Source organism: Harmonia axyridis, chromosome X, assembly GCF_914767665.1.
Source record: "Harmonia axyridis chromosome X, icHarAxyr1.1, whole genome shotgun sequence".
Taxonomy (NCBI): Eukaryota; Metazoa; Arthropoda; class Insecta; order Coleoptera; family Coccinellidae; genus Harmonia; species Harmonia axyridis.
The window spans coordinates 4045018-4068655 of NC_059508.1; the positions used below are offsets into that span (position 1 = coordinate 4045018).

The following is a 23638-nucleotide window of genomic DNA, read 5'->3' on the forward strand; positions in this document are numbered from 1 at the left end:
GCCCCTCTCAATAGTTTTGTCCTTACGGTTGGTACAATTTTACATCTTTTTGGTTAATTTTTTCAGTGAAATATTGCTGAAGAATGATTTTATAGTTTACATTTAAAACATCCTCCGAACATTTTAAAGGGAGGCTATGAGAATTATTTTTATTGGAAATTTTGGTAGTGGATTATTTTGTTCATGAAGTTTAGTCCATCGTAGTGGAAAAAAAATGTACCGAGCTACTGCTGCACATTACACCAATAAATTGTCTATTTCATAGTGATTTCAAAGAGGTATCACACAAGTCATTTGTTATTCAAAGAAAAACGATATGGCTGTTTTATCCAAATGGGTACGTTTCTGACAAAATCAAGTTTGTCAATTCTGTTAAGAAATCTTCGATATTGCATTACTTAGTGAACAATGGCAATTCTTTACGTGCGAAAATATTACTCGCATAATTATTCACCTCAACGAAATTCAATTCTGCCGGCAAATTTTGATAAAACATCATGCAGATCCAGATTTTTTTAATAACCCTGTATAACTCTTCCGAAATAAAAATTATACGGGTGTTCCTAAATGAGAGATTTCTCGGATAATTTTAAGGAAAAAAGTCCTATAAACATGGGCCCCCAAACGCTTTATTCCTTGAATAACAGGAATAAGAAAAAATTGTGAGTCAATTTTGGAAAAAAATGTTTTTTAAGAACTTTAAAGAATTCACTTTTTCAAAGTTGGATTTACCTCCCTATGAGTCAACTGTAGTTACGCCACAGCTTGTATAGTCCTACTTTTTTCCTCGATACAAATTGAGTGAATAAACTGCTAAAACTTATAATTATTAATTCATCACTGTATACTTATACTATTTGAATTTTTATGATAATTTGGATTTTCCTAGGGATTACTAGAGAATTGTTAGAAGTTTTTGTCTTTATATGTAGCAGAAATACGTCAAAACTACACGTAATCAAAAAGTGTATTATTTCTTTTTGCATTTTTCTGAACTACCAACAAGTGGTCCAGCAGAAAAAAAAGTTCTTGAGGAAAGAAAAGAGACACTGTTCCAGAAAAAATAACTACCTCTAAATTTGCATTCAAAATTAGCATATCACATGATGAAAATTCAGAATATCTATGCCAAATTTAAGTCAAATTTCTTGTGCTATGAGAAAAAGAATTTTAAAATGACTAGAACTTCAATACCCCTGTATCTTGAAACCAAAGCGTTTGCGGATCAATGTTTATGGGCATTTTTTATTTAAAATGATGCGAGAAATCTGCCATTTTCGTTCATATCGCCAATTCAGGAACAGCCTGTATAATATACATACACTGTGTCCATAGAGTATGGAACAAATTCATTTTTAGCTAAACAGACCATTTCAAGAAATAATCCTGAAACACGTCGATTTTTTATTTTAATTTACCGTATTTTAAAATAATAATCTAATATGCAGGGTGAATTACTTTCGAGTAATGACGTCACCGTCATTTTTTTTTTAATGGAACATCCCCATTTTGTCTCAATTTTCCGATTACTCTGATTCCAAAAATGTATCACATGTTGATTCCAATTGGTACAAAATGGACAAAAATACAATAATTTTGTGTGTGCTCATAAAGTAACGCGTAACATTCTTTTTTAGTTAAATTAACAATATTATCAAAAATACTTATTGTCTAGCGGCAATTGGTTTGAATGTAACATCCTGTAGTTTGTTACATTTTTAGATTAATAAAATGAGCTGTTTCCAAACATGTTTAGTACTTGTGGTCTAGCAGACAGAATATGGAAGAAATTATTTCTTATCAATTTGAAAAAAACATAGTCGTCTAGATTTTTGTGAATTGTCATTATTTGTTTAGTAATTATTGGTGTTCAATGACAGTTTAGTGCTTCAATATTTTTGGTATTCGTGGATGTTTTAATTATTGCTTAGATTTAATTCGAAGTAGAAATGGAGTTACTAAGTGTAAAACAAAAAATTGAAATACTTATGATGATTGGGTATGGAGACAGATCGCGAACTCAGATGGAAGTGTGCAATTTGATTAATAATAAATGTCCATAAGGGCGTTCAACAGTCAGTAAGATCGAAAAGAAATTTAGAGAAACTGGTACGGTTGAAAATGTACGCAATTCAGGTCTTCCCTCTGCAAATGCTGATACAGCATTAGATGTTTTACCGAGTTTTGAAGAAGATGCGCACGCTTCTGTGCGTAGTTAGTCGCGATATCGATCGGTGTTATCTGTGGGTGTTAGCAAAACAACGGTAAACAAAACAAACTATTGACGTTTGAAAAATGGCATACTTATAAAATCAAACTGTTGCAAGAATTAAACGAAGATGATTCCGATAGAAGAATCCAATTTTGCGAAGAAATTATGGATAAATGTCACCGAGACCCCCACTTGATACAAAACATAATTTTTTTTGATGAGGCCCCCACTGGATGCGTGAGCATCATACACAATACCCCCAAAAGGTACATGTATGGGCTGGAATTGTAAGAAATCGAATCATCGGACCCTACTTTACGTAATTTGTTTCCCAGCAGACGTAATCCTGGAGGTTTTGATGAAAGTTTATGGTTTCAACAGGATTGTGCACCTTCACATTATGCTGCAGATGTTAGGAGGTACCTAGATGGAATTTTTCCGAATATGTGGATTGGTAGACGTGAACCTACTGAATGGCCAGCGAGGTCACCAGATTTCAATCCTTTGGATTATTTTATATGGGCCCATCTGAAGAATGTTGTTTATAAAACGAAACCAGCAAATATTGAAGAATTTAAAGAGAGAATTCAAACAGAAATAAACAATATTACTCAAGAAACCATACACAAGTTTCAGGATTATTTCTTAAAATGGTCTGTTTAGCTAAAAATGAATTTGTTCCATACTTTACGGACACAGAAGTTACTGAATAAATCTTGAATGTTTTTCCACTAGTTATTTTGAGATCCTCTGCCCTCTTGCTGTAATAGCAAGTGCTATACTAATATCATAGTATAAGGAATTCTTTATACTATGGTAATATTAAATCAATAAAAACTATGTATAGAAATATATTGTATGATAATTATTCTTTGATATACATTTAATTTCAATAAGATATTTTTTCTTGAGAATTTGGGTTTTGTGAGCATAAAGTTTGGAGAATATTTTCAAAAGGAAGTATCTGAATATTTTTAGCAATTAACAATTATGTTGAAGCTATACATTACTTTTCATGCCTCAATTTTCAAATGTCATTCAAATGAACTTAATGATTGTGATGTCTTTATTGATCATCTTCCACAAACAATTATACAACAAACTACTTAATGAAAAATAAAATATAACTAAAAAAAATTCAACTAGACATTTTTGGTTTCTAACGTAGCTACTCCATGAAATATTTCAGATCATTAGCGACAATTATTAAAATCAACTTAAAAAGCTCATTTCCTACAACGAATAATATCAAGCAGGTCTTCCTACAGGACACAAATATTCATGTGATGTATAATGCTGCATTCACTTATTATTCATACAAGAATAGCAGACACAGTCATACTGCTCATCATACCTAAAAAATATGCATACTTGTTATTTCATAAACATATAAAAATACAATAAACCTCGACTTACATCAAGAAGGAGCAGTTTTCACAAAAAATTTCCCTGCAGATATCACAAGGTCTCAAGCAATTAGAACAGATCATTTTATCGCAGAAATAACATCTCACCAAAGGATGTTCATCAGTAGGACATGAACATTGATTTGGCTTAGAGACCTAGAATTTGAAAAATATTCTTATTAGAAAAAATGCAAGGTATTCAGGTTTTACCTTAGTTTGAGAGGAACTCTTAGATGCTGCATCGAAGAGTTGATTTATTGTTTTCTCTGCAAGCAAAACAATTTAACAGTGCTCTGAAATTTTTGCCATCATACCTGAAGAATGAGATTTTATTTCACGTATTTTGATTCCACCGCTTTGCGATGAAATTTGCTTCTTAATAGCTCGTTCAGCGGTTTCTGCTTCATCAGACTGACGAGCTCGTTTCGGCATTTTTCCTCTTCAATTTGTCAACTTGTTTTGAAACGCCTTGACCTTGAATAATATTGTTTTGATACAACCCCAAACATATTACTGATGTCAAACGTCAAACTGAGAAAAAGAAAATGTTAGCCCACGTTTCAATAAATGCTATGCATGTAATTGGCGTGACAGTGTAAATTTGATGATTGGTTCGTGGGCGATTTTGGAGGCGACGTCGACCAATGAAAAAGCAAAACGTTTCGATTTTTAAATATAATTCCATAAGCAACTGAAGAATTCTCTGTGAACGCTGTGATACGCCTGACATTCTGTAGTCTGGTGATAAAAAGATTTTGTGATAGAATTCCGGCTGAAGTGTTTACGTGTTAATTCTAAGTATAATTTCACGTATCACGTCGAAATGGCTGTGTTAAAAATATTATTAGGTGAGGAGAAACCTAAATTTAATTAATTTCTAAATTATGAGTTTCATTTTTTTATTGTAGGACTTACATTATTTTCGGCAAATTGCTTTGCCTTATATAGCCCAAGCTCGGATGTTATTGAGTTAACAGAATCAAATTTTGACAAATTAGTTACTAAAGGCGATGAAATATGGATAGTTGAATTCTTTGCACCTTGGTGTGGCCATTGTCAGTCATTTGCTCCAGAATATCAAAAAGCAGCTACTCGATTGAAGGTATTTCTTATAAGAAACCTATATGGCACATAGGCGATTACTAATGCTTATATTTATAGGGAGTAGTAAAAGTAGGTGCTGTAAATGCTGATGAGCACAAAAGTCTAGGTGGTAGATTCAATGTACGAGGATTCCCAACAGTTAAAATATTCAGTACCAACAAGTACAGTCCTGAAGAATTTAATGGCCAGCGAACTGCTCAAGGACTGATTGATGCTGCATTGTCTGCTATCAAATCTAAAGTAAAAGGTGGATCTTCTGGTTCAAATAAGGTAAAAATTATAGAATATATAAATGAAAAATATTTATGTACATTTTTTTACAGGAATCAAAATCTGATGATGTCATCGAGCTTACTGACAGCAACTTCGATAAGTTAGTACTCCAATCTGAAGATATGTGGCTTGTAGAATTCTTTGCTCCATGGTGTGGTCATTGTAAAAACTTAGCGCCCCATTGGGCTAAGGCAGCAACTGGTAAATTAAATTCCATAAATTCAAATTTTCATCTTCTCACAAATTTTATTTTTAGAGCTGAAAGGTAAAGTCAAACTGGGAGCCCTTGATGCTACCGTACATCAAGCTAAAGCTGCTCAATATGGAGTAAAAGGTAGTGATTATGAAAAAATTTTTAATTGCAAAAAAATTTAACAATTTTTTTGTTGCATTTAGGTTATCCTACAATCAAATTCTTCAATACTGGTAAAAAATCAGCTAGTTCAGTTGAAGAATATGATGGAGGTAGAACTTCCAGTGACATTGTTACTTGGGCACTAGATAAATTAGCACAAAATGTACCTCCACCAGAAGTAGTACAGATAGTTGATGAGAAATCTTTCAAAGAACATTGTGATAAACCTCTCTGTGTCATTTCGGTCCTCCCACATATCTTAGATTGTCAATCTGAATGTAGGAACCAGTATCTCCAAACTTTGGCTAAAATTGGTGAGAGATACAAACAGAAGATGTGGGGGTAAGTGTTAGAGTAATTACGAAGTAAATATTTATTAGTGATGAAATTATTGAATACAATTCTTTTCCACAGATGGTTGTGGACTGAAGCAGGTGCTCAATCTGAACTTGAATCTGCTCTTGATATTGGTGGGTTTGGTTATCCCGCAATGGCAGTTATGAACTCTAAAAAACTAATTTATTCCATTTTGAGAGGATCATTCTCTGAAACCGGAATCAATGAATTCCTCAGGTGAGTTTATTGGCCCTTAAAAGTGATACAAATGCCATACATTTTTTTTTATATTGACTACAGGGATCTCTCATATGGTAGAGGAAATACAGCTTCGATTAGGGGTGGAAAATTACCCAAAATTTTGGAAGTAGCAGTTTGGGATGGTAAAGATGGTGAATTACCACCTGAAGAGGATATTGATCTCTCAGATGTCGACTTGAACGATAAAGAAGAATTGTAAGACTTAAATTTTCATAATAAATGTTTTTTGAATTCTGTTTCTACCTAACTGAAAAATGTTTCTATTTAATGTAAGTTTTGTACAAAATGTATTTAATTAATGAGATCTTCCTAATAAAATGTAATAAAGAATAGATAAGTTTTTACTCTTTGAATGATTATTCAAAAATATACCTGCATTGAAGGAAAATACTCTTTACTTCATTATTTTGAATGAAGGTTGGTTAATTTAGTCCTCAGTATTTCCTACTATATTTTAGAAATTATTGAAACAATCCAACAATAAAGATACCATGGATTTTGAATCAGTAATATTATTTTCAAAGTACTGTTATTACTTTGTGTTTACAAATTTCATACTGCATATTATTCATGTAGTTACTCAATTTCTTGAATTTTAATTTTCTGAAAATGTATATGGGTCTGATTTTCAAACTAGGAAGATCAATTAATGAAAGAATATCTTTTACCAAATATCATGCCGATAGGTTTTCCAACCTCCTCTGTGTTTTGAAGCTTTCATAACGCATGGATGGGTTTCTCAAACTTTGAATCTCAGTGAACTATTCTGTATGAAATTTTATCCAGCCTTTCATATTTCTGGCAAAAAGCCCTGATAGATTTTTGGATAATACATATCCCAAAAAACATTAACTGAATGTGACATTATAGTTTTAGAAGAATATACTTACTCATTTTATAATTATATATATATATATATATATATATACTTATTTTGCGTATGATATTCAACGTATCTCCACGATCCTGGCTTTTGCTAAGGAAAATGAGGATAGTCTTGTGAAATTGTCAAGCTTTCATTCCCATAACACTAGGAATAAGAAAATATTGTCAATTCCCAAACATAAGACATCAAAATTTGAAATGTCACCTAAGTATCAGTGTATTAAGATATTTAACCATCTACCTAGTAACATTAAGTCGCTCAATTTAATTAAATTTAAGAAAGTTGTTAAGTCTTTACTTCTAAAGAAGTGTTTTTATAGTGTTGATGAGTACTATAATGATAGTTTAGAAAATGTCTGAATTGTTATTATTTCTGCATTTCTGACTTGTCCTATACATAGCTTGTTTTGTCTAAAAGGATCAATAGATTATTATTATGATAGTTCAATATTTTAGAAGAAAAGAAGTGCTAATATTTATTTCGGCATAGATTTTAAAAAGGATTGAATTCATTTTTGTTATTATTAATTCTCACTCAGTACTTTAATTTAAATCTCAATTTTTTTCAGATCATTAAAAGTTTTTTCTATGTTTTTCATCTAGCCTACGAACAGTGTAGCCTTCGTTTTTAAATTGATATGTAAAACATTCATAATATATTGAATAAACTTACAAACGTAACTAGGCAACAATATATCTTGTCTGAAATTGTAGAATAACAAAAAGAAGTATATACATTTGTGTACTCTGTTCGATCAGGTATGTGTTAGTTTATATTGTTCGATATGATTTCACCTAGTTACCTATGTATTTTGCGTGTAGGGCTCGCGTGCAAGCTTTGCCCTTCCCTCTAAAAAAATGGTTCATACGTGTTCTACGGCAATCAGAGCAGATTTTTTGCATAAGGTTGACACGTATGTCATTTTAATATCGTTTTTATGCAGCTAAAAACTGAAATTTGAATTAATTTCTTTGAATAATTTTGAGAGCAGTTTTTATAAGGAAGAAAGTCTTTATATGTATGTTTGAAATCGATTTTTTCAGGTTGACTAATTCTTAACATTATTCTGTAAGGTGTACAATCAATATTCACAAATCTTCGACTGTTTCTGATGGATACAATACGGAACCTGAAAAATACCGATCAATATATAGCGTAAAAATAAAAAAATTAAGCTCCCCTTTGAAATAGGTATAAGGTGGTGTCAGGTATAACTCAATTAATTTGACGACCTGGATAATTCTGATAGAACCGGAACACGATTATTTAATCAATTCAAGGAATTAGAAGTTTTTTGATAGTGCTATTTCTAGGCCTTCGGGCTTTATCGAATTTATACGTACACTCTTGCATACAAGTTTTTGAAAGATTATCCGAATAGAGAAACTATTCGATTTTCTGAATTTTATAAGATAAGTAAACTATTTTTAAAGACGCCTGCTTGGCAAACTGCAACCAATAATAACACCAGAAGACACTCCAATCAAAGTTATTATTGAGCGCTTAATTGGAAATTTGCCTTTCGTAATAGTTACACTTATTTGATTTTTGGACTAGGATATGATAGAGATATAAGTAGTTATTTTGATGAAAACCGATATAATATGTTCATTATATCGGCAGCGAATTAATCGCAGTGTGTGGAGTAGCCAATTAAATATAATTCTATATTTGATTGTATCTTGGATAAATGTATTAGATAAAATGCGAGAGAAGTCAACAATAAATAGAGAAAATGAAAATAAAGTTTCAAAATCTGATCACTATGGCACTATACAGGGTTTTATTAGAACTATTTTGAGGGCCACTACAAATATATCTAAAACTGTTAGAAAGATAGGGTGGCTTAAATCACAAAAAAAGGGCGTTATTTATGGATGAGTGTGTTGGTGTGAACAGATCCGAAAAATCTCCATTGTTCCTGAGATTTCTCGAAAAAACTGAAATCGAGATTTTTTTTCTGTATAACTCATTTGTTTTTGGAGATAACTTCACGAAATTTGGTTTATAGCCATTATCCAATAATCACACTCAATCTGATACTAATGGTGTCTTCAGTTTTTTTCTGTTTTCCATTGTATCAGAGAAGCGATAGTCAAGTGATGATTTCACATAACAACTCTTTAAATTTGCGTACCTAGACTCGATACTTTTGTAGAGTGTGATACATTGTTGAATTCGTAATTTTTTTTCTTTATCACCTCATGAGAAAAACCAATATGGCGTTTATAAGAAAAAAAAATTGACTATCGCGTCTCTGAAACAATGGAAAACAGAAAAAAATCTGACGCACCATTAGAATTTCTATATTGGATAATGGCTATATAAACCCAATTTCGTGAAGTAATCTCTAAAAACAAATGAGTTATACAGAAAAAAAAATTTGGATTTTCAGTTTTTTCGAGAAATCTTGGGAACAACTTTTTGTAATTTAAGTCATCCTGTATTTCAAACGGTTTTCGATATCCCTGTAGTGCCCCTCTAAAAATAGTTCTATCCCTGTATATCTAAGTATTCATTTTTGAAAATTTTCGACCAAAATGATTCTTTGAATTACCAGAAAAATTTTAGCGGACGCACTGCAATTTTTGGTAAATTATTTTCAATAATAACCTTTTCTTCCTTCCCTAAATTTTTACTGTTACTAAACGTATTATAACAGTATACAGTTACTGTTACTATAGGTAGTAACAGTAACACTACCCAAATAGGTTTGGGTAGTGTTTAATCAAAAAAAAAATCGCTGCCTTATTGAATAAACTTCGTACAAACATCCAATAATTGATTAGCTCTAGAATTATGATAAATCAATTTTGCTGGTTCTTCCCAACCCAAAACGCAAATAAATGTTCATTACCAATTCTCTTCTTCTAAATAATAATAGATCTAATACATTTCATTATAAATTTTCCAAATAAAAGCAGTTTATGGTGATGCCTGCCCTGCATCTTCTTAATTTAAATTCTCATGCTACTCTATTAATCTGCCTTCTATATATCTTCTAGAATTGTTATCGATTCTGGCCAGCCTAATAGAGCCATTTATAAAGTGTCTTCAAGAGCATGATAGAGGATATAAAACAACAATAAATCATTATATACTTTTTCATAATGTCTGAGGAAAATCCACAAGGTTCGATTAGCATGCGCGGTGGAATTCTTGTCATGAAGGGAGTCTCACGCTTTCTTGCTGCCACGAGGAAGAGAAGTTCTATCGAAACTACGCCGCCAAAAACGAAAAGCCGAAGAAAAAAAATGTCCGACAAAGAAAATGCCTTCAAGTGCTTGCCGAAAATTACCGAAGCTATCAAAAAAGAAACGTCTTTTTCGAGGTAACCATCTAATTTCCCGTTTATCCCTAATCAACAGAAATTATTCCATATATCTAGTAAGAATAATTCGAAAATAATTTTCTCTTTTGCAGACCGGAAATTGAAGTTTTGTATAAAATTTTCAAAAAACTCGTTGCGCTAAATAGAAGGAAACCCCAGCAAGGGAAAATCAACCCCAGTCAGACATCAGCTGTTATCGGAAAACCTAATGCTATTCAAGAGGTATAGTATAATAAAATAAATAATTTTTTCGAATCTAGTTCATATTTTTCCTCATGAAATTCTAAATGTTTTACATGAATATTTTTCAAGGGTATTGACAGGACCATCTTCAGGGAAGTTTTACACAATACGTTCGATATTGTGACGGAAAATATGCTGATGGACAGAATTTTTTGTGTGTGGGATAAGAGCAACAGCAATCTTATAAGTTTGGAATCATGGTTTCATGGTCTAGATCTTTTTCTAAGAGGTTCCATACATGCTCAGATTGAATTTTGTTTCGAGGTTTATGATATCAATGCTGATGGTTACATTACGAAAGAAGAGATGTTTCAATTGATGAAGTAAGCTACGCAACTTTCATAAAACTTGGAGCAATAAAAACACACACACATTTTTTCTCACAGGTGTAAAGGAATCAAACAAGTAGTGAGTCGACATCAAAATTCCTACTACCTTTAATAATCCAAATTTCCTGGAAGGGTTTCAAATTCTGAAATACAATCAGCAAAACTTTTTCAAATCTTTCCCGATAATCAAATTATTTTTTATATCTTCTACTGACTTAAATAGAAACTTAACAAGAGAAAAAAGCCGGGTTGGTTGCTCCAAAAAAATTGTTGTGTTCTTGTGATCGACTGTGACGAATGCTTTTTGGTTTTGGCTCTGTCGGAAGGCGTCATAAACCATAACGCATAAAGCCTCATCATAATTAAATTAATGCGGTGTCAAAATGGTCTTTCTAGCATGTCTTCAGCAACCTTAAATATTCGGCTTTAGCAAATCTTCCTCCACATCTTAACAGATTTTGAATGCACTGTACGACTGATACAATTGTCTTTCACCAATTCCAGAATGCGTGTGTGAAAAACACCTTGAATTAATGAGTTAACAATAGGTTTTTTTCCAGAAATTGCCTAATCAAACATCCTCAAGAAGAAGATCCTGAAGAAAGCGTTAAAGATCTTGTAGATATTATAATGAAAAAATTTGATAAAGATAAGGACAGCAAAGTTTCTTTGGAAGATTACAAATTAACCATAGAAGAAGAACCACTTTTGTTACAAGCATTTGGTACATGTTTACCATCAGATAGAGCAAAAGAAACATTTCTATCTACGCTGAAGTGAGATTTTGCTGAATATATTATAATTAAAATAAATAATTCTTCTGTTATTTGTAGTTTTTTTTACAAACTATCATGCTTATTAGAATTTTGGGTAGATAGTAATTTCAAATTGAATTTTGGCTCCATATGTAAGAAATGATTATCTGAAATATAGATACACTGAGGTTGTTGATATATAAAGAGTTCACGGATAATCAATCATTTTTTCTCATGTATTCGATAGCCATTCGAAAGGTGTGGTGCAATTGCAATTGGTCCTGAAAGGTTTTGTATATTTGACTCTTTCTAACATGAATTTTAGTATTTTTTGGTTGAATATTCATTTATTTCTTATCAGAATTATTACAACCACATTAATATTCGCTTTGCGAAAAAAAAAACCGTATGATCCAATTACATTTTTCTTAGACAATTCGAAATTCGTGATCTGCTGAGGTCTGGAGCAGACCAATCGTAATTTTTGAATTGGATGATGCTAGTATTTTGTATTTCATTCCAATATTGAATCATTTTCATTATCTAATCATCTTTATGGGTTCGAAGTACATTTTTTTTTATTTGGGGATACTGACACAGAGAAAAGAGCAATTTTCAATCTAGTATGTTGGTGACATTGATCATAACAACTTTATGTCAAGGAAAGGATAACGATTAAGGTTAGTTTGAGATTAACATATAAATAATAAGTCTAACAGTAGGTTATTTATTTTGTGTAATGTTATTATTATATATTCCAACAAAATTCCTGGATCTATCGATTATGTAATGATTTAAAATTGGTTTTTCATTTACAGGAATCCATAGGAAGTATCAGAAAAATAGAGATACATATTTCTATAATGGGAACTTGTCTTTGATATTAAATTCCAAATTAGTTGTTACGTTTAAATGTAATAATGTATAGAAGCAAATATTTCAAGAGTATTTGATAACATTTATGTGCAAAATGATAACCCTAGCACAGCGTCTGAAAAAACAACAAGTTGAGACCAACAAAGCTCATAGTCGAATCTCAGTCAGAGACAAACTTTTAGTGAAAGAGTCACAAGAGTTAGCTCAGTTACTCCCACCAAATTGTTCTGTAGAATATGAAAATGAAAATGATTTGAGTAAATTCTTGCTAATATTGAAACCTACAGAAGGATACTGGGAGAATGGCATATTTAGGTTTGATATTTTTGTTACAGAGGAGTACAATATGGTTGTACGTATTCACTTATGTTTTCTAGAAAGTTAATTTTTATTGACCACTTTCATCAAAAAAGAAATTTTAGCCCCCAAGAGTCAAATGTTTAACAAAATTGTGGCATCCAAACATATCTGAAACTGGAGAAATTTGTCTATCCCTTTTACGACAACATAGTGTTGATGGACTAGGATGGTCACCGACCAGAAGGTTGAAAGATGTTGCTTGGGGTTTATATGCCTTATTCACGGTAGGTTGTTTATTTTATTCCACATTTTATTTTAGTATCAAACAAATTGAATGACTGGGGGAGGTTTATTTGAGAAAATTGGACTAGACTCCTTTACCAATGCTCTAATTTCAGTTTTCTTTTTTAGGATCTTCTCAACTTTGAAGACCCTCTTAATAGTGAAGCTGCTGATATGTATAAAAATTCTAAATTAGATTTTCAAAGTAAGGTTGAACAATATGTGAAGATGTATGCCAAAAACTAATTATATGGGTTTTTATGCACTAGTTATATTCTTGATATTTTCCACTATAGATAAATGTTTGAATGCAATATAAAGCTGTCATGAGATGTGTTTGGAATTTGTTTGTGAAATACTCATTAGATTTTCAATTGCATGAGAAAGAATTAGTCACCTCATCAATTTTTTTCAATGTTTCTAAATGTTTCATGTTTGTTGTATTTAACTGGGAAATCATAAGTGTTTTTTAAAATTTTCATTATTTTGAAAATGGACTTGAAACTCCAAAAATCGTTTTTGATTTCTGTTCTATGTATGAAACAATAAATTTAGTTTTAATGAGTTTAGTTATTTTTAATTGAAGGGATAACAAAAGAATACTTATTCAATTTGAATGGTGAATTCATATTCTCAGGTCATTTTTGAATGTGCAAATTTGATTTTTTTGACATCATTTTTGTTGCAGAGGTCATCAGGATTATTAAAAAAGACTCACGTGGCAAGAAGTCTTTATTTTAATTTCATATTCAGCTTTGTTGCTAAGTAGTGACAAAATCAAGGATGCTATAAGAACAGTTCTTCTCGTAGATGAAGCAGTTTTCGTTTTCTATCCCTTGTCTTTCTGCTTCTAAGTATGCCTCAAGGCTTTCTGTTTCATTGGAACTGGATGGTCTATAAAAAAAGTTTATAGCTGTTCTATTATCGAAAAGTTGCAAAGTTGTTATATTTACGTGAGAATAACATGGAGCAAGTCGCCTAAAACTCCATTTGTTAAGTTGATTGGATGAGTTGCTGTATCACAAATGAGTCTTAATAGGCATTCATAGCCTGGGAAGCCATATCTGCAAGAGAAATCTTTTGTAATTAACTGAAATTAATATAGAAAAATTCACCTTGATAACTTATTAGAAAGAAATTGATAAACTGAACTTCTTGTAATACTCCTCTCTCCAAGAATTGGTGGATATGAAAATGAGGTTTGATTTTCTGGTAAAACATAGTTCGCTTCCATATTATATCCAAGAAAAACATCCTCCTCCTTAAGTCCCAAAGGTATGCTTAATGTCACAAACAACTAAAAGTATACGCCAATTGATTTGATGTGAATAGAAAATTCACATTGTAAAATAACATACTCCCATGAAAGGGCCACCAAAAGGAAAACCAATAGTATTTATAAACTCCTCATCTTCCATTTTAACAGTCACGAAAATTGTATAAAAAACATAAACCATTTTTAGCATTCTACAATATATCATATTATTGAATAGATTTGAAATTATCCCGGAGTTGGAAAAATCACAAACACTAGTTCATTACATGGTTCATTCACTACTACTTGAGAGTAATAAAATGGTGAACATACTATGAAAAAGGGTCTAATTATAATGTAAATATTTCAACCGTTCTTTGAATCAACAGATTGGTATTTACTAATTGTTTCGGGAAACAAAGAAAATTCGAAAAAGTGATCCATTGAAAGTAGTATCATATTAACTGTTTCGACATAAATGGAATCATTTTTTTTCCGGAAGGTTGTATAGAATATTCAATGCATTTACAATAATCGAAAATCCTTTTTTTAAATGAAATAAAAACAAAAAACACATAAAGATGTTGCTTGTTCATGGAATAGTTCACCGAAAAATTACCTATTTCTATTAATTTCTGCAATTAATGAAGTATATATTGTTTATGTTTTCTAATAAAGTTGTTCTATTTGTGTCGAAAGATTCTGAGTGTTTATATTGGCCGGTTTCTCTAACACTCATTGAAACGATAACCGACTTGTCTCAAACAAAAGCTTAGGAAAGACGGGAAAATAGGAGAAATATCTCGATTAAAATTTTGGCGGATGCGCTACTATTTTGTCTATGTGAACTATAAGGAAGTATTCGTCTCCATTAATGTTCTCATCTTTTATTTGTGAATAACTTAATTCATCCCCATTCTTTTTAGGTTTTTCATTTGGTCTATAAGGCATTAACCTTTTTAAGCTTTTAATTGATGAAATTTTCTATATTATTTCCTTTTTTTAAGCGGACTGCAACGTCTGCAAGATTAGGGGAATTAATTAAATGTGAAATTTGATTTCCAGTTCCAGAATATCTGAACTGAAGTTCAGTTTCCAGGAACATTATTGTTTCTAATCATTCACAAAATCATAACGTACCTACTTCGTTTGAGGGTTTCGTATAAATATTTTTGATTAATATAAATATGAAATAAGCCTTAATATTCCTTCAAAAAAAAAATATTCGAATAATTTTTCCATGATAGAATCCTTTAGTATATTTAGTACTTTAAATAATTTGGTGGAGGTGCCGTACAGTTAAAACTTTGAAGAAGTGAGTAATAAAGAATTATTGATTTTTATGTGGAACCCAACTTATTTTCAATTTGTATTCAAAACATATGGCAAACATTTTCTTCATTTCACATTTTATTCCTTCCTGTACTGCTCAAATTCTGTTATTCAAAGATTCAGGGATTTCGGGAAATATTCAAATTACAGTACATACCATACATTTCTGTACAAAAGGTTGGTTAAACAGGAGTGAAATGAAAGATGTCGCCACTGTCACCGAAAGCTTTTTAGGCCTGATTTATTTGAAGTAGAGGCCCTTTGTGTAGGAATATTTCCAATCTATGCCCATAACTATATTATCTAATAACGTTTCAGTCAAATAGGGAGATGCTTTTGATTCTAAAAGTGTGTCAGATATGATCAAATACGGCGCTTTGGCATTTTCATTTACTTTCATGGAACCCACTCTTTAGCGCCTGTGTGAGAAGCGCTCTCTAATTTCGATCCAATTAGTTTATCATAAAAGCTTTTAAAACTCAATAACAAGGTTCTCACTAGAAAGCAATTATCGCTCTAACTCATTTTTTCTCTAATCGCGATCTAACCTGTAGGATGCATTTTTTCAGGACCTTTTCGTCACTTTATAATCCTTATACATGAATCAGAATTCTTCGTTTTAGCATTCTAATATTATATTTTGATTCTTACTGTGTAGGTAAATATAGATTTGATAGATACTAACTAATTAGTATCTCTCGAATACTGTGGAAATTTATTTTCAATTTTTACTCTTTATCTACCTTCAGTGCGCCTTTCAAAAATTGGACTTTTTATAGAAATTGAAATATGTAGTATGTATGATTATTGATTGTCGAGCTATTTTTGATCACTCCTATTTTATTTGGATCTACAATACTCGTATTTTCTGCAGGTCTACCTCAGATAAGAAAACTCAACCTTTTCATTAAATATTTAGATTTTTTAGCAAATAATATAATTAAATTAATATATGTATAATGAAAAAATTTTATTTTTTGAAAATTATTATGAATCCTACACTTACACAACACTAGACTGATGAAGGGTTATGTTACAAAGTATACACAAGGGCGTACCTATATCTTTTTTTTTTTCTAGTGGGGGGTAATCGAAAAAAAATTTTTTGACGACATTGTTTACTCATATCTATAATGTTAGAAAAAGAGGTTTGATAACGAAATTTGAACCAAATTACTCGAAATATATATTTTTTATTCGGTTGTTCTTGTTTTATACTGGGTGTTCCTGAATTGGAGTTAAGAAGGAAAATGAGAGATTCCTTGGGTAATTTTAAGAATAAAATGGCCCGTAAACTTGAGCCCGCAAACGCTTTGTTTTCGAGATACAGGGTGTTTCTTGTAGTGTTACTTTTTTGTGATGCTTAACCAGTTTAACGAATATTTATCAATCTTCACTACAGAGTTGGTAAATAAGTGCCAAAAATTATAATTGATTTATTCATCACAACTACCTAACTGGATCTTTATGATAATTTGGATTTTCCTGAGAATTACTATAGAGAGCTGTTTGAATTTTTTTCTCTAAATCGATTGCAGATACAACAAAAATACAACAAATCAAAAAGTGTAGTACTGAACCAGAGTTTTTTTTTTATTTTTCTAAACTACCAGTGGATCACAAAAAAATGATTCTGGAGGAAAGAAGCAAGCACCATTCCAGAAAAAAATCACCCTGTAGGTTAGCTTTCAAAATTAGGATATCACATGATGAAAATTTTAAATTGAATATCTATGCCGATTGAATTTAAATATCTTGTGAAGGGATGGTGCTATGACAGAAAAACTTGAACTTTAACACCTGTATCTCAAAAACAAAGCCTTTGCGGACTCATGTTATAGGACTTTTTTTCTTGAAATTATCTAAGAAATCTGTCATTTTCATTTGTACCTTTAGGGAACACCCTGTTCAAAACTGATGTTTTCACAAATAAATTGCAATTTGAATGAAACACAATAAATTGTACAACACAGCCCAGACAATTTTTCGATGCGAATTACTCAGCTAATTTCTTTGATAACTACATATTGAAATTTTGTGACGGGAATGATACAAAGAACCGAAAATAATGGGTAAGTGTATACCGATGACGAATGCAATAAAAGCATTCATCTTGAAAGCGAAAATTAACTCATAAACTGTAAAGAGGTCCGATTTTTTGCTGACGTGTCGATTTCAAAGGATAGTAAAATGGTTATTATTGGTTAATTTTATGAGAGATTCCTGAAATTTTATATTTTGAAAATCTTGGAGCAGGTAAATGGCAAAAGCCAAAAATTCACGTCTTCAACACCGCATATATGTAATTTATTTATCGTCCAGTATTTGGTTACTTCTTATCCTACAAGTTTTTTATTCAGTTGTCGAATTATTTAATGTGTTGAATATTTGCACATTTATTATATGAATATTGTCATTGTAATTTATGTTTATCTTCAAGACCCAGACTGCTCATAATTATATGATTTGTTGTTAACTTATTTTCATGTATTGTTTTGAAGTGCTAGTGCAATAAGTTTCAAAAGAGTGATATGATGTTCAAACCTCTCAAATAAAAAAAAAATTGAGTAAGTAAATATAAACAATATTTAAATTTTCCACCATCAGTTTTTAACGCAGTTGATTGTGTTTCACTTATAAAAGTTAAAGATTTTGAATTTACGAGAACTAATATCATATCTATTCGTGCATATACTTTTCGCTGAATATCTAAACTGGAAGTCGCCATCAGATAATTTTTAAAATTTTTTGATGCTTAGTTTTCCAAGAATTAGTCTTAAGAATTCGTTCTGATCTTTCTGGTGTAGATTTCATATACTTTCCAATATTCAAAGGAAACTATATTCGATATTTTTGGGATTTTTTCTTCACAAAAGTTTTTATATAGTCATATATATCATATATTTCCAAGTGTAAAAACATTAAATATTCTTAGTTTTTTCCCGATATCGGTAATTTTAGAATTTTGGGTTAGAAAATATAGCCGTTCGCTATTTTGTTTCCCTGGTGAATTCCAAATTACGAATTCGACGAAGACGAAATTTTGTAAATACAAAATTTCAGGGGTTTCAAGCTCGACTTTCCTGTTAGACGTTTCTATTTGAAATATGAAAATTCGGCATATTCACATGAGCCTATTCAGCTAAAATATTCCCAGCACTTCCACAAGAAATGAAAAAAAAAATGAAAAAAAAAATGAAAAAACTTTTTTCCATTTATTTTCTCATATATTATCAAGATTTTCAATCCCACTCACTCCTTCCTTCAATTGTTGCGTTAGTCTTAATGGTTTTCAAAATATTGAAAGAAACTTGAAAAAAGGGAAAATTTCCATAGTCAATATTATGTGAATTATTTTTACTGTAGATATTCTATGCGTGAACTCGATTCATTTCTTTAAAATGAAAGTAGTAGGAATGTTATTCATCTCTTGAATTTGAGGAATATCATAAGAAGGCATTTCAAATATTATGTCAAGAATTGTAAAAAAAAAATTTTTAACTTTTGATTTTCAAATAAGAACCCTATTTTTTATGATTGCATTGGATACTTAGATGAAAAATAAGGGTAGTGTTTAAACATGATTAGGTATGCTACGAAATTCGATAATTCAAGAGTTTTTCGAGATTTTATGAATTTGTGTTATACATAGGGTCAATTTCATTAGAGAGAACCCTATTTATGATTCTACGGTGAAAAATAAGGGTAGTGTTCAAATATGATTTTGCTCGCAAATTCAACAATTCGAAAGTTCTTCGAGATTATGAATATAATTATGTTATACACTGTGTCCGTAAAGTATGGAACAAATTAATTTTCAGCTAAACAGACCATTTTAAGAAATAATCCTGACACACGTCGATTTTTTATTTCAATTTATCGTATTTTAAAATAATAATCTAATATACAGGGTGAATTACTTTCGAGTAATGACGTAACCGTCATTTTTTTTTTAGATAGGACACCCCCATTTTGTCTCAATTTTCCGATTACTCTAACTGAGCTGATTCCAAAAATGCACCACATGTTGATTCCAATTGGTATACAGGGTGGACAAAAATACAATATTTTTGTGTGTCCTCATAAAATAACGCGTAACATTCTTTATTATTTAAACTAACAATATTATCAAAAATACATGTTGTCCAGCGGCAATTGGTTTGAATGTAACACCAAGTAGTTTGTTACATTTTTAGATTAATAAAAATGAGCTGTTTTCAAACATGTTTGGTAGGTACTTGTGGTCTAGCAGACAGAATATGAAAGAAATTATTTCTTATCAATTTAAAAAAAAACAATCGTCCAGTTTTTTGTGAAATGTCATTATTTTTTTTAGTAATTTATTGGTGTTCAATGACAGTTTAGTACTACAATATTTTTGGAATTCGTGAATGATTTAATTATTGCTTAGATTTAATTTATTATTTTTGTCCACCCTGTATCAAATGGAATCAACATGTGATACATTTTTGGAATCAGCTCAGCTAGAGTAATCGGAAAATTGAGACAAAATGGGGATGTTCCATTTAAAAAAAATGACGGTGACGTCATTACTCGAAAGTAATTCACCCTATGTATTAGATTATTATTTTAAAATACGGTAAAGTAAAATAAAAAATCGACGTGTTTCAGGATTATTCCTTAAAATGATCTGTTTCGCTAAAAATAAATTTGTTCCATACTTTACGGACACAGTGTATGTAGGATCAATATCATCCAATCTGTTTTTAGAGTGCATTTCACACTAATATTCTATTAGCATAGACAATAAAATATGAATTTTTCACAAATGACAGGTATATATACCATAGACGTATCAGGACGTATTAGGATAATAAGTCTATGATATATACCTATTCATTATATGATAGCTAACAGAATATAATTTCACTAAACGAATTCCCTCTATTCAAATAATGAAATTCTGGATCTATTCCATATTCACGGTGAATTCAACAGAATTGTTGGTAGAAAACTTGTGCAACATTCAATCAGAAATATCCACATTTACCTCCGATTAACGGAATAATCAATAAAGTTCTATTATTAAGATATGTCGGAAGTATGTTTCAAACTATCTAAGTTTTGGGACAGTTAAAGCACCTAGAGATTATACAAAGAAAAGTGAAATCATATAATAGGTACTATGGCTTTGATAATGCATACTTCTGTCACGTATGAAGTAATTAAATATTTAAAGAGTATTGCTTTATAAGTCTGGAAAAATATGGAATGAAATTGACCCTAAGTATAACATAAATTCATAATATCCCGAATAACTCTCAAATTATTGAATTGAGGAGCTTAATTATGTTTGACAACTAGGTACCCATATTTTTTACTGAAGAATCCAATCATAAAATGAATAAATAAAAGCAATCATAAAATAATAGGGTACTAATTTGAAAATTGAAAGTTATGATGAAATTTTGTTCACAATTTTTAGCACAATATTTGAAACACCATGGGTGATATTTTGAAATTCAAGAAATGCACCATATAGCTACATCATTCCACTTCGAAAAAGTGAATCGAGTTCTCGCATAGGATGTTTACACAGAAAAAATAATTCACATAATAGTGGTTATGGAATTTTTGGTTCAATATTTCGAAAACTATTAGGACCAACGCGACGAATTGAAGAAGGAATAATTGAGAATGTAAATCTTGATACTATTCAAAATATAAAATGAAAAAAAAGATTTTTCGAATTTTTTTGTCAATTCTTGTATAACCGGATTTTCGGAAATATTTTAGCTGAATAGGGAATAACGAATTTTCAGATTACAAATAAGCCGCGTTCTCCAGAAACATTATATAGACAGTCAAACTTGAAACATACATGAATATTGACTACGAATTTCAAACTAACATCACCGAAAACGGAGAAAATTCAGAAAGAGTGCTTGAAGAATAAAGACAGTAACAAATTTTTCTTGATGCTTATTTTCAAGTTGATCGCAATTTCAGGCAGATAGTATCCTCATTCATTTAAACTAATCGACAACATCAATGACATTATAATAAATCACATCTTACATGTGAATATTGGTATAATATTCAGTTCTGTGATCCCCAATGGCAGAATCGTTTAAGAACGAGCGCACAAAAGCTCCTGATACGATTTTTCTATACGAACATTTTCATATTTTCATCATTGGAAATAATACTTACCTGAATTGAAATAAGCATAGATTTCCAAGCGCAAACATATAAACAATTTCTTGTTTTTTTTTTTCTTTGCTGCAACTGGTTTTCATAATAATACTGTTCAAACAACGATCTGGTGTGGAAAACAAAATACCTATAATAATAGAAGAACGTTGGACCTCTTCACCAATTGAGGTGTTTGTTGAAAGCGACCCAGGGGACTCAGGAAGCTCTGAAGAGCACTTTGTCACCTCGCCTGATGAGCCAATATTGACACAATCAACGAGATACCGCCACCCAAAGATCATTTTGTGACCACTCACAAATGAGAGAGATTTGTGAGGCATTAAAATATACCACTACTGCATTCTTACATTGTTTGAATACATACATTGACAATCTTGAATAACACACGAACAACTTTGTTTTAACGAACTTCTTGACTATATTACACTTATTACATGCCTTCCAGCTAATCAAATGATGAAGAGCGTATTCTAAACTCTCGTCCTGAAGATCCCTCTATTTTGAGATATAAAATCTTGTGAACAGATTCTCAAAAACCATTTCATGACTGAAAAGCCAGCCGTGATCAAGAAGTTGGAACCTATTTCCTCACAAAGAGAATTTTCTTCAAAAGCTACATTTTTTTAGATTTCAATACATTTTTTTCTCAATATTGGTACAATTATTTATATCTTTTAGTTGATACTACTGAAGAACGAATTATGTTTCTTAGTTTACAACATTCTGTATTCAATATTCTTCATTAATTCTGTAAAGGCTGATGATTCCTAATCTGTTGTGCAATCTATAACATTCACTGATCTTTTATACAACAGGAATATTATCTAGCAGTTGCCTCAAAAACATTTTATGATGAATATTTCGCGAAGAACATAGCATCAACGACTGATGGATTAATTATGAAAACAAAACAAGTACCTATTTGAAATTTTTGAGTATTCCTGAATATTTTTGTGAATCCCATGCAAATCTGATTTTCAGTTTCGATTGTTGGAATACTTGTGGTAAAATACCTTTCCTATGGCTAAAATTCAATCTGAAAAAAGTATTCTGAAAAACTGCACCTGCACATTAACTGAATCTTTAGATCTCCTAATGGTATTTTTAAGGTTTTACAGTTGAAATTCTGCATCTTAGATTGATAGAATATAAAACATGAAATTTCAGTCTTCAAATTTTACCATTGCTGAGCTTCACCTATAAGAATTTCAGATGTAGTTGATATTTTTTTAAATGATCCCAAACGATAAATATTGGATACATAGGTCAAAAATTAGTGAACAAATGAGAAAATTGATATCTGAAAACTCGAGAAAATAAGTGAAATTAGAAATTCATAAAATTTTCATAACAAAGTGAATATAAGTAAATATATGTAAACGAAAATAATGAACGGTTGTGAAACATTCCTAAACGTTCTTTCTACAAGTTGACGTCAATGTGAACTGAACAAAACCAATTTTAACTCAATGCCAGAAACCAGTGATGGTAATGTTGAAAAAAGCTTGAACTTTCTTCCCATAAATCACAACGCTTCAACTTACAAAAATGTATATGAGTAGGGATTCACGGCTTGGCTTGATTTTGAAGCTACTTGCCTGGAGCTTGACTTGATTTCAAGTCAAACTCAAATCAAGTAGTAGTTTTTCATGTATTTATCAAGTACTTGAATCATATCAAGCTACTTAGTTTTTAGTTTTATTGTGTAGTGTCACATCAATAAAAAAAAAGATGAAATGGGATAGAACCTTGCAAAAAATTTTTTTATTTATTGAACTCAATGTAAAAAATCGAATTTTTGAAATAGACACACAAATTGAATCACTTTAAATAATAACAAAATAAAAATAATAAAAAAATAAAGTTTCTAAATATTGAAAAACCTCTAGGCTTTGTTTGATCTGATATTTTTTCATTCAGGATCT

General features: G+C 30.8%; 7 protein-coding genes across 14 annotated transcripts in view; 5 read left to right on the plus strand and 2 right to left on the minus strand.

The window, feature by feature from the left end:
- The first annotated feature begins 1837 nt into the window (after nucleotides 1-1837).
- Nucleotides 1838-2938, plus strand: LOC123685901. 2 transcript variants are annotated; one of them, XM_045625761.1, is made up of 2 exons: nucleotides 1838-2478; nucleotides 2548-2938. In XM_045625761.1, exons 1-2 carry the CDS (start codon nucleotides 2378-2380, stop codon nucleotides 2873-2875), a joined length of 429 nt encoding a protein of 142 aa, XP_045481717.1. In that variant the 5' UTR covers nucleotides 1838-2377; the 3' UTR covers nucleotides 2876-2938. The 2 variants fall into 2 exon arrangements, with proteins under 2 accessions (XP_045481717.1, XP_045481718.1); XM_045625762.1 differs by having other exon boundaries at nucleotides 2551-2938.
- Nucleotides 2939-3264: 326 nt separating this feature from the next.
- Nucleotides 3265-4162, minus strand: LOC123685902. 2 transcript variants are annotated; one of them, XM_045625765.1, is made up of 4 exons: nucleotides 3933-4162; nucleotides 3829-3884; nucleotides 3629-3765; nucleotides 3265-3566 (listed from the first exon to the last, which is right to left on the minus strand). In XM_045625765.1, exons 1-4 carry the CDS (start codon nucleotides 4048-4050, stop codon nucleotides 3515-3517), a joined length of 363 nt encoding a protein of 120 aa, XP_045481721.1. In that variant the 5' UTR covers nucleotides 4051-4162; the 3' UTR covers nucleotides 3265-3514. The 2 variants fall into 2 exon arrangements, with proteins under 2 accessions (XP_045481721.1, XP_045481720.1); XM_045625764.1 differs by having other exon boundaries at nucleotides 3629-3774; nucleotides 3933-4150.
- Nucleotides 4163-4302: 140 nt separating this feature from the next.
- On the plus strand, nucleotides 4303-6291 carry LOC123685899 (protein disulfide-isomerase A6 homolog). Its single transcript, XM_045625759.1, has 8 exons — nucleotides 4303-4466; nucleotides 4527-4720; nucleotides 4780-4992; nucleotides 5046-5196; nucleotides 5252-5329; nucleotides 5392-5692; nucleotides 5765-5923; nucleotides 5987-6291. The coding sequence occupies exons 1-8, from the start codon at nucleotides 4442-4444 to the stop codon at nucleotides 6144-6146; spliced, it is 1281 nt and encodes a 426-aa protein (XP_045481715.1). The 5' UTR covers nucleotides 4303-4441; the 3' UTR covers nucleotides 6147-6291.
- Nucleotides 6292-7470: 1179 nt separating this feature from the next.
- LOC123685900 (EF-hand calcium-binding domain-containing protein 1) lies at nucleotides 7471-11562 on the plus strand. The gene is made up of 5 exons (XM_045625760.1): nucleotides 7471-7591; nucleotides 9839-10164; nucleotides 10257-10386; nucleotides 10477-10730; nucleotides 11297-11562. Exons 2-5 carry the CDS (start codon nucleotides 9944-9946, stop codon nucleotides 11514-11516), a joined length of 825 nt encoding a protein of 274 aa, XP_045481716.1. The 5' UTR covers nucleotides 7471-7591; nucleotides 9839-9943; the 3' UTR covers nucleotides 11517-11562.
- Nucleotides 11563-11658: 96 nt separating this feature from the next.
- LOC123686126 (NEDD8-conjugating enzyme UBE2F-like) lies at nucleotides 11659-13514 on the plus strand. Of its 4 annotated transcripts, XM_045626112.1 has the most exons (5): nucleotides 11757-11779; nucleotides 12092-12171; nucleotides 12310-12719; nucleotides 12790-12951; nucleotides 13079-13514. In XM_045626112.1, exons 3-5 carry the CDS (start codon nucleotides 12453-12455, stop codon nucleotides 13193-13195), a joined length of 546 nt encoding a protein of 181 aa, XP_045482068.1. In that variant the 5' UTR covers nucleotides 11757-11779; nucleotides 12092-12171; nucleotides 12310-12452; the 3' UTR covers nucleotides 13196-13514. The 4 variants fall into 4 exon arrangements, with proteins under 4 accessions (XP_045482071.1, XP_045482068.1, XP_045482070.1 ...); XM_045626115.1 differs by lacking the exon at nucleotides 12092-12171 and having other exon boundaries at nucleotides 11659-11779; XM_045626114.1 differs by lacking the exon at nucleotides 11757-11779 and having other exon boundaries at nucleotides 11850-12171.
- Nucleotides 13515-13667: 153 nt separating this feature from the next.
- The window catches only part of LOC123686127, a 58579-nt gene continuing 48608 nt past the window's right edge, over nucleotides 13668-23638 (minus strand). Inside the window, exons 1-4 of one of the 2 annotated variants that reach the window (XM_045626116.1) lie at nucleotides 14308-14527; nucleotides 14065-14246; nucleotides 13903-14013; nucleotides 13668-13843 (exon numbers count right to left, since the gene is read on the minus strand). In XM_045626116.1, the coding sequence (XP_045482072.1) occupies nucleotides 13711-13843; nucleotides 13903-14013; nucleotides 14065-14246; nucleotides 14308-14430 (549 nt within the window). In that variant the 5' untranslated portion in view covers nucleotides 14431-14527 and the 3' untranslated portion in view covers nucleotides 13668-13710. Of the gene's footprint in view, nucleotides 13844-13902; nucleotides 14014-14064; nucleotides 14247-14307; nucleotides 14528-23638 lie in introns of those variants that run through there. The other variant, XM_045626119.1, reaches the window with a different exon arrangement.
- Nucleotides 17931-23638, plus strand: part of LOC123686125 (E3 ubiquitin-protein ligase SIAH1A-like) — a 65511-nt gene continuing 59803 nt past the window's right edge. The window contains exon 1 of one of the 2 annotated variants that reach the window (XM_045626111.1): nucleotides 17931-18103. The gene's annotated coding sequence lies outside the window, so the exon portion shown is untranslated. The remainder of the gene's footprint in view (nucleotides 18104-23638) is intronic. The other variant, XM_045626110.1, reaches the window with a different exon arrangement.